At 37.4% G+C, this 10,877-nt stretch overlaps 1 protein-coding gene across 1 annotated transcript; it reads right to left on the reverse strand.

Moving 5' to 3' along the window:
• Nucleotides 1–3,166: 3,166 nt before the first annotated feature.
• LOC130851698 (hyaluronidase PH-20-like) lies at nt 3,167–10,397 on the reverse strand. Its single transcript, XM_057732365.1, has 3 exons — nt 9,243–10,397; nt 8,704–8,793; nt 3,167–4,379 (listed from the first exon to the last, which is right to left on the reverse strand). Exons 1-3 carry the CDS (start codon nt 10,197–10,199, stop codon nt 3,690–3,692), a joined length of 1,737 nt encoding a protein of 578 aa, XP_057588348.1. The 5' UTR covers nt 10,200–10,397; the 3' UTR covers nt 3,167–3,689.
• Nucleotides 10,398–10,877: the final 480 nt, after the last annotated feature.

The raw sequence follows: 10,877 nt of genomic DNA on the forward strand, positions 1-10,877 counted from the left end.
TTAAAAGAAATTTTATTGAGATATAATTGACATACAATAAGCTGCATATATATAAAGTGTACATTTTGATATTTTTTTCTTGCTACTAATGTATATATGGCAATCCCAATTTCCCAAATCATCCCACCCCAACCCCCTCTGCCCTCCACGCTTTCCCCCCTTGGTGTCCATATGTTTGTTTTCTACATCTGTGTCTGTATTTCTGTCCTATATACTCCTGTGTGCTGTCGTTTTCCTGTTAGTCATTTCTGTGTTGCATAATGTTTAGACTAAGAATCCAATAATTAATTTTCCTAAATGGATATATTTATCCAAAGTTCACAGCCAAGAGCTGTTTTAAACACCACTTCTCATTTCTTCATTACTACTTAGCAAATATCCTTAAATCATTTTTCAGCATCTCTTAGTGAATGTCTATTTACTTCCCACAACATTGAATATTGAATATTGTGGGAAGTAAAAACTAAATAAATGGTCCACTGTATATCTATTCTCCTTTCAAATTCACTTTCAAATATAAAAACATATATTCTCTCTAACAACTTTGGAACTAGTCCTTTGCTGTATCAGGGAGACAGGTTTTGTATGATACTTGAGAGTTTAGAGATGCCATCTGCATCTAACAAGCTAATTCCATATCTTTTGAAACTAACTTTCTCAATTCCTTTAGTACTCTGTGTTACTTAGATGAGCCTGTGTTCTTATAGTGCTTCAATTTTTTATTTATTTATTTTTGGCTGTGTTGGGTCTTTGTTGCTGTGCTTGCTGCATGTGGGCTTTCTCTAGTTCTGGCTAGTGGGGGCTACTCTTCATTGCGGTGCTTGGGCTCCTCATTGCAGTGGTGTCTCTTGTTGTGGAGCATGGGCTTTAGGCGTGTGGGCTTCAGTAATTGCGGCACATGGGCTCAGTAGTTGTGGTGCACAGGCTTAGTTACTCCACAGTATGTGGGATCTTCCCAGCCCAGGGCTCAAACCCGTGTCCCCTGCATTGGCAGGCAGATTCTTAACCACTGGGCCACCAGGGAAGTCCACACTTCAATTTTTATACTTCATGTATATGCCACATTCTATGGACAATTTTTGTTTACATGCTTAGCAACCCCATCAGTGTGCAAGTTTATGAAGAGCAGGGATACTGTACCATTCTCTTTGTACCTCAGATACAAGCATGATCCCTGCAAAAATACTTGATGTAAATGGAAACATAACTTTGCCCCTACAAACCTAACCATATACAAAGTTGTGTCTTCCATAAAATATTCCTGCCAGGTCTATTGTTCTATTTAGTGACCTCTTTTCTTAAGGGGTTCATGGCCAAGTCTGCCATGATAGAATTCTACTGTTTTGATGTTCCAGCCAACAACAGCAATACAGGCACCTTCCATACCCGATAAAAACATATCCACTGCTTTCCCATAGACATTTACTATGTTATTTCTAAGGCCAAATGCTTTCCATGTATGATATGAGTCAATCCTCTCAAGAACCCTAAAAGATATATATTATTTGCCATTTTATTAGAATAGAAGCTGAGCCAAATTAACTTTCTCAGGCTCGTATAGCTAGTCAGTGCTGGAAGTTGGGATTTGCCCTTACAACTGTCCAACTCCAAAATCCATGCCTTTTCCAATTCGCTGTGCTGTCTCCATTCTATCACATGACAGCTACTGATATATCCTAAGGAAACTAGTCCATAGGTAGTGTCCTTTCCAGATCATTATTAAATTGTCTTTTTTTGGTTACTTACTTATGAAAACATGGCTTTGACAGTAGAATAGTAATTGGAGCAAAAACTGAAGGACAGAACTAAGGAAAAGGGTAGCATCAGTTTGAGAGGATCCAAGTGGTTGTGACAAATCCCACACTTAAAACTCTTTAGTGGCTCCCCATTGGCTTTTTTTTTTAATTAATTAATTTGTTTACTGTGTTGGGTCTTCATTTCTGCACGTGGGCTTTTCTCTAGTTGCAATGAGCAGGGGCTACCCTTCTTTGCAGTGCATGGGCTTCTCATTGCGCTGGCTTCTCTTGTTACGGAGCACAGGCTCTAGTTGCTTCGCTAGTTGCCACACATGGGCTCAGTAGTTATGGTTCATGGGCTTAGTTGCTCCGCAGCATGTGGAATCTTCCCAGGCAAGGGATCGAACCAGTGTTCCCTGCATTGGCAGGCAGATTCTTAACCACTGTGCCACCAGCAAAGTCCCTCCCCATTGGCTTTTATTGTCCAACAAATATTTAGTGGGCACCTAATAAGTCTCAGAGCTATTCATTACACTGTGGATACAGCAGCAAGAAAAAACAGACCAAACACCTGTCCTTATGATGTTTACCCTATCAGAAAGTGATGGGAAGTAAAAATAGAGAAATCTATCATGCTGTGATATATGTATATGGGAAAAAGGGGGGGGGGCAGGTCAGGAAGTTTGGGAGCATCTTCCTTGTAAAGTCCAAACTTCTTAGTATGGTTTACAGCAGTCTCCACCACGTGGCCATCACCTACTGAAAACTACTCTGATAACCATGCTCAGTGTCCTGTCCTACTCAAGCTTCTTCCGTCTCATGTCTCCACATGCGCTAACTGCTACTCAACCTTCAAGGCAATGGACACATCATCTCTTTCATGACGTCTTTGAAATCTTTCTCTGACACCCTCAGAGTCTTGTTTGTATGCCAGAGCATGCTGAGCTATATCAGAGCACTTCTCACACACCATGTTGTAAGTGTCCACTTTCAATGTCTGTCTTTTTCGAATATACAACAAACTCACTGACAGCAAGAAGCACGCTACTTCACTTTGAATCTGTGATGCTTAATACTGAGCCTGGAAGAGAATAAACACTAAGTAAAAGCTATCTGAAGGATGTGGATGCTTAGATGAAACAAGGCATTTTAGGTACAAGATATTGTCAAATTTGACAATCGAGAATGAAAAGAAAACTAGAATACTTTATATATGAATTTTGAAGACATAGTAAACCATGTACAAAAGTTGACAGGGTGATCACTTTTTAAAGATTAGCTTTTTATAAAACATAGCTTGAACAAATTATCAAGATGAAATAGCTAAAAACCATAGTTCTGTGCTTGACACAGACTAGTATTAAGATATTATGTTTTAAAAGATAAGATATTGTGCTTTAATATTTTCTTGACATTTTTTATTACAAATTACAAGCTACTTATAAAGACATCCATTTGCAGTAAATTGGCATTATTCAAATCTTCACTTTTCTCAGAACACTAAGCCTCTAAGTATTATAGGCCTTACAATCAGTCTTTGGTAGAATCAAGAATATAACAGGTAGCTCTTAGTATATATACATTCACAGCATGTGAAATATTTGCTATACACTCATGGCAATTAGAAAATACAAAGTTGGATATCATCTTACAAAGCAAATTCTATGCTATCTTAATTATCAAGAGTCTACTTCGAGTTTCAAAAGCAAAATGTAGTATCAATGGATTTAGTATTAACACTGACCTGACTACGATTTCGAAAATTAAAGGTTTTAGTCACAATTCTTTGTTTATCAATCAGTAATAATTTCAAGTTCAATTTGATCATGAGAAAGCAATCTTTGCTCAAAAAATTAAAATACTATCTTGACCATGAGTTTTGATTCACATTTCAAATATAAAACTTTAAATATATAGGGATCATCATTTGCCTAAAAAAGTAATCTAAGCTAGCTAAACTAGTAAACATAAAAATGTGAAAAATATAAAAATACAAAGCACGTAGACAGGAAATCTAATAAGCACTGAACTTGTACTTAAATAGGTTGTTTCATTTTTCTTGTTTTGAATATGTAACTGACTGGAAGTGTTTTTCCAGTTAACACCTTGGGTGTTGTTGGAGAGGTCTTCCACTGAACACCTGGCTTTGAGAAATCCACGGAGATCTTTCCCAGCAACACATGGAGACACTGTGGCAGCTGGTGTGGAGGACGAGGTATTGCTGAAAGCAGTAGAAGATATCTCTTTCCAGCTAGCCGAACGATCTCTGCGTTCTGAGTTTAGAAAAGCATCTATACAAACATCTTCAGCAATACATACATTAATAGTATGAATGTTTTTTATATCAACTGTCTCCTTACAGCGGATATTGGCATAACAACTGCAATAAAATTTTTCAGAAAATTGTTGCAGGTCTTCAGGTGTGGGTTTCCCATGTACAGTGTATTTTCCACCTTTCACAGTTTGAATAGCGAAATTCACTGGGTTCAGGTGAAGATAGTCGCTTGAATTCCAGTGTTTCCTTGTACACACTCCTCGCTCCTGGCAAAGCACTTGGCTACACATTTTGGCTGCTAGGGTGACGTTGATTAAGTAAGGATTCAGTGTAGTCTTCATGTAATTGCCTAGGTTCATACAAGATTGCTGTAAAATTATAAGAAGATCAGAGTGTTAATATCCAAGTTAGTTTATATGTGAATCAATTCACTACATTAAGCAATTTCTAAGGAAGCGCGCACACACACACACACACACACACAAACAGAAAAAGAAAAAAAAAAAACCACAAACCCAGTAAAAGTAGGAAATGTTTCATCTTTTTTAACTTTAACAAGCAAGACTATTCCAACTGTTTTCTGTAACATTTGTAAATGGGCTCTGGAGTCCATCTGCCTGGAATGGAGTCGCAGTTCCATTACTGGCTAGCTGTGTGCTTGGGAATCTCTTACACTTTTTAAGTCTTAGTTTCGACCTTGGAGAAATTAATTAACCTGGCTATGCTTCAGCTTCATCATGGTAAAATAAGGATAATTATAGCACCTACCTCATAGGGTTGTTGTGAAGATGAAAAGATACCATGTGTATAAAAGGGCTAAGCACAGGGCCCAGCATATCATTGATTATCCCTTTGTAAATAATATAAAATACAAATAAATATAATAAGTATCACATTTGTCAGACAAGTTTAGGCATTGGAAAGAGTGGTTTTTAAATTGCTAGCTCAAAGCAACTAAACAGGTTCAACCCAGTATACTTTATGGTAAATGTTATGTATAATTCAAGTATGGGTGAATTATGACAGCTCTTTTACAAATAAGCTTATTTGGCAGAGTATGAGTGATGAGTAACTAAAATGATTCATCTTGAAACTGATACTTCCTAAAGCTGGGACGCCACGCTTTTCAAAACATAGAAGGTAGTTGCTTTCTTTCACCATCAACAGTTCCATTGAGTGAGTTGGCCATGCTTGTCCTTCATTAAGATTAAAGGAGGTGGTGGTGGTAGATCGGCAGGCAAGTTGAGGAACCTCAGCAGCTTCCACTTGAATCTATTTCTTGTTACCTTCCTTGAGATGATGCCATTGATGGTAGGCAGAATAAGGGCCCTGCAAGGATGCCCATGGAACCTGTGACTGTGTTACTATCCTTGGCAAAAGGGACTCTCCAGATATGACTAAGGGCATGGATTTTGAGATAAGGAGGTTATCCCGAATTATCTGGATAGGCTCAATCTAATCACGAGTCTTTAAGAATGTAGAAACTTTTTCAGCTTGGATTTTAGAAATGAGTTGGATGAAGGAAGACAAATTCAAAGGTAAGGGAGACTCAACCCGGCATTGCTGGCTTTAAAGATAGAGAAGGCCAAAACACAAAGAATGTGGTGACCTCTACAAGCTGGAAATCGCCTTAGCCACAGCCAGCCAGAAAATAGAGATCTTGATGCTACAAACACGAGGAAATGAATTCTGCCAACAAGGCAAATAAGCAAATGAGGGTCTTTCTGTAGAAGGGAATGCAACCCTGTCGACATCTTGATTTTAGTGCATTAAGGTCCCTGTTGGACTTCTGAACTGCTGAATTGTAAGATTACTGAACTGATAATTTTCTACCGTTTAAACCACTGTTTGCTGTAATTTTTATGGTAGCAATAGAAAACCTCTTCTTAATGCTCAACAGCTTCCCGTGGTGTTTAGAATACAATTTGACTCTCTCAACTTGTATACAGCCTGATGGGGTGTAACCTCTCCTTCCCCTTGTACAGCCCTCCCTCACCCACTTAGCCTCAGATGTACTAGTTGTTTCGCAAGGGTGGCAGGTTCCTTTCAAACGGCCCTTTCTCTTCCCTCTGCCCGGAATGCTCTTTCCTCTCATTTTTAACATGGTTGACTCCATCTTGTTATTCAGATTGCAGCTTTAATTAGACAAACCCTACCTACTTTCTCACATCTCTCTATTTTACTTATCTGCATAGAACTTATCACATCAAGTATTTTTGTTGTTTTGTGTTGTTTCTATCCCTCCAACTTTAACATAAGTTTCATGAAGGCAGGGGCTTTGTCAATATTCTTCAACACAGTATCACCAGTGTCAGGGATGTATGGAGAATTTATACCAAGATCAGATGACACCGGAGTTGTCTACAGAGACAAGAACTAGGTAGGAAGAGGAGTAAAAGGATGAGAATGTTTTGACAATCATCAGCCTACACAGGATGCAGTCTTTGAAAGGATCTAAAACTGGCTCTCTGAGAGATAAAGTCTGGTTTATTGCATTTGTCAATACCCATGGTGTAAATACTCCTACCACGGCCAATTTTAAGGTACCAACCTGACATCACTGAGTGCAGAGCTGGGCATCAAGTACCCCACCATTATGGTAGTATGATGTGAAGTAGCACAGCATTACATAATATGATTTCCACTTATAGAGATACAATAGATGGAAATAACCTCAAAAGTATAGATAATAGGAAAATAAAGTAAATAATTGATACATTTTAAGTATTTATTACTTCTGTCTTTAACATTTAATTTTATTCTGAGCTTTTATAATTTAATTTTTAATAATGGCTGTGTTTAACTAACAGTTCACAAAATTTCTGAATATTTAACAATCAGGTCTCATGAGCTGGGACCAAAAGAAGTTGGCTCTGTCACACTAAGGGATATAATAAGATGGAATGGAAGGAAATGCCTGCATTTGATGACTGTTGTTTTCAGTCAATTCCAAAAAAAAAAAGTCAGTTCCAGTCATTGCAAGTAAATCTGCAATTACCAGTTTCTCAAGCTGCCAACGAATCAGAGGAAACATGACAAGTAACCCATGACTGTACTAATTGCAAATGACATAGAAAAAAGAGGAAGTAATGACAGAATTAACATTCAAAAAGATCGTAAATTGTGAAAGGTAGCAGAGATGTATAGAATAGAATCCACAGGGAAAATTTCAATGCAGTGTCATTAAATAGAATAATACTGAAGGTGATTTGAAGGTCATGGTAGAAGAATGTGAATCTAAGATTAAAGTGCAATTAAAGCAAAAAACAAAAAAACAAATGTGACAATTAAATAGTATGTCATGTCATCCTACTAATTGGGGAATGCCTGATTCATTCCTCATCAGAGTAAGGGTGGAGTTCTCAACATAAAAAAAAAAGAAAGAAATAGTATGGGGAATTTATAAATGGTTCCATCATAGAATTAAGAGGATCCTTGAGAAAGGAGTTTATAGATTTGAAAAAACAACTAATAAAAATTAGGAATATTTATAGGAGAATTATAATTCTTAAATAATTTTCTGACATATAAAAGATTTTGCAAAAGGGACATATACCTTTCTCTAAACTTTTAATTTATATTCTCTCTCTTTACTGGGGATCAAATCAGAGGCAATAGAATCTACCAAAGAGGTAGAAGGGCTCAGATTACCTTGAAAGAATTTCACAATGGTGACTGCTGTTAAGTACCTTAATAAAACGAAGGAAAAATATGGCTAGTCTATCTGAAGGACAAGATATCAAAAGATCTCTTCTGGTCTTAGAGTATAAGGTCTGTTCTCTGTACGTTCTAGGATAAGACCCCTGGGCCAAGAGCTTCATTAGACATTCTCCATGGCACCTGCGTCACTAGTATTTCCACATCCATCAGAGAAGGAAAAGGTCCGCTCCAACTCAGCAGTGTCCGTGGAACAGCTTTACTCATGCTTTGAGCCAAGAAGACTGAAGAAGTGAAAGATAAAGACCTGATATGGAGAATTTAAAAAGGATGAAAATAAAGGAAGAGAAAAAAGGATTAGATCCTGATAGTTGAAGAAAATGCATTGGCAGAAAATGAATACAATTCATACAATACAAATAACATCAACATTTTCCCTAAGAAAACTAGTTTTACTTAAAATAGATGCTATTAAATATAACTTGTGGAAAATAAAGAAGGGATCATTTCCCTCTCCCTTAGGGAAGCTTTGAACAATTTAGTAATGTTTTCAAAAAGTAACTCCCAACTGCCCACACTGCCCTCCCCTGCCAGTTGCTACCCCCACCCCCCGCAATGAACTGTCACTTAATGACTAAATAAATAAGTCCTTAATAAACAGTCATTGGGTGATTGAAAGAATGAGTGAATGCATATTGACTAGTTGAGATCTTTTGAGAAGCAACACGGCACGGTATAGTAGAAAAAACACCAAACATCACAGAAGGAAACCGAGATTGTAGTCCTGTTTTTGCTAGTTCCTAGCCATGTAGCCTAGAGACTTTCAATTAATCTCACCAAATTTCTGTTTCCTCATTGGGAAACAGCCTTAAAACACAACCACACAAACGAGATAGTTTGATTTAGCCACTATTAATTGAGCACCTACTACTTTGTGCCAAAGATCTTGCTTATTTTATTATTCAATCCCACAACAGCCATCAAAAGCATTAAAAGTAAAAATGTTTTTATCTATTTCTTATCATTTCAACTTACCCTGGTTAGGCTTAAAGTGAGGCTGCCCCACATTATAATTCCAGAGGCACCTAGAGCAATGGTCTCACCAATTGTATTCACAAGGTCAACCTGGCAAAGGTGATAGAAAGAGTTAACAGGGAGTAAAAAGGAAGTGTTATATATAGGACAGTAACACCAAAGCCAAGAATGCTGACCCAACAATAATTCTTTAAATATTTCCTCACTATTTATTTCTATCTTTTATGCCACCATTGCAGGTTTTCTGCTATTATTTTAATTACTTCTATTGGCAAGAGAGCTGGGCCATAAAAGAAAAAAATAAAAGGAACTGAGTTAATACATTGTCCACACTACACAATTCTCCATGGTTGCTAAGCTATTATATGATTACATTAACAATGAAATATGTTCTTATTTTACATTCATATAATGATGCAGAACTATCTTCCTAAGAGTTATTAAAAGCTAAATTTCAATCCCTTCAAAAATGACGTTCAGTTCCACTAAACACCATTTGTGGACAATATTCCTTAGCCTTCTTACCTTGATTTTCTTACCTGAGAAAGGAATTGCAGAGACACGTCAGTGAAAACCGGACGGGCATATACAAAAATTGGAAGTGGACTTTTATCACTGGCTACTTTAGACATCCGAATGGCTTCCTGGACACGATTACGAACAAAGAGAGCAGCTTGTGGAGAAGATTTTAACTTGCTATTCAAATAAATGGATGGGAAAAGGGCAGTGCTTTCCTTCCACAACCAGTCGAGTGCATCATTTCTTCTTTTCTCTATATCCAAGCAACTTCCATTGTAACTACGTTGTTTATAGTTATGATTGTAACAATCAGGAAAAAGATAATAACCCCATAAGTGATTTGGTCGAAGTGATTTTCCCAGTTTTAAAGTCTCTTGCATGAAACTCTTTGCTGCCTTTTCAAAATCCACTTTTGCTATCTTGACAGCCTCTGTGAAAGTAAGTTGTATATTTTGTTGCTGAACCAACTCAATGGATTGATTCCTGTAAATGTCTTTTGGTTTCCAGTTTCTCGCCCAGATAGGCCTCCAGTTTTCCCAGTCAATGACAGCCAAGCCCACGTTGTCAATTGGCATGTAATGGGAAATGTCTTTTTTAGCTTTGTCCAAATGCTCTTTTAAGGATCCCATCTGGGGGATTCCTCCATGCACACTTTTGCCTGTTCTTTCATCTATGTGAGGGTAGTAACCAAGTCTATCAGCATAAAATAATGTAATAAATTGTCCTGTGACATCTTTTTGGGGGTTTGCTACTGCAGAGAAGAGGCTTAGATCTGGAGGCATGTCAAACCTTTTAGCACAACGGTCAGTTGGGGCATTCCAGGCCCAGAGGAAAGGAATATTTGGAATAAGAGGGGGTGCTCTGAAATCCAGGGTCAAACAACATGGAACCAGAAGGAAGGTGAATACTGCCTGTGGTCCTCCATTGGACCGAACCAAGCTCCTAAAGGAGATATACTGGCGCCTTAGCACTCCCATTGCAAAGAGGAATGACTGTGAAAAGCACTTATTTCTCCTACACCCTTTGCTTTATCTAATATTTGATGTAAGATATAAACAGAAGAGAGAGAGTGGAATGAAGCCACTTTGATGGATAAAGTGGTATAATGATGATTTACATTTAAATATTATTCTTCTTGCTTTGTATTTTAGGAATGTTTTGCAAGTTGCTTCATCTGTAACCGAAAAAGAAAAAAAGAAGAAAGAAATGTAGAATATATTGTTACACTACATTTCCGTATCAGAGATTGTAAGCTTTACCAAGTTCTCAACTTCAAGTGCAGGGAGTTTAATTAAATGTTTGAAGAAGGAGGACTCCTGTGTTTGGATCACTAAAATTCTTTTCTCTTATGTATGTATCCTAGGATAGCTAACATTTGTCTCGTCTTTCCAAATCGCCATTGAACCTGCAGAGAAGTGAATGCAGCTATTGTTCCTTTTGCCTTCCTAGTTATACAGGATGCTGTACCAAGCAATGCCTTAGCAAGACTGCTAAATGAAAATAAATTCTAAGTTGAACCTCTTAAGCTTATTATTAAGCTTGCTATTTCTGGAAAGACCTCTTTATAGTGGCCTGCCAAAAAGCAAAAAAACCTTTCATAGAATTGCAAAGTTCTATCTTTTTTTTTTTTCTTTTTTAAGGGAGGCAGAGGAGAA

Source organism: Hippopotamus amphibius, chromosome 4, assembly GCF_030028045.1.
Source record: "Hippopotamus amphibius kiboko isolate mHipAmp2 chromosome 4, mHipAmp2.hap2, whole genome shotgun sequence".
NCBI classification, from domain to species: Eukaryota; Metazoa; Chordata; class Mammalia; order Artiodactyla; family Hippopotamidae; genus Hippopotamus; species Hippopotamus amphibius.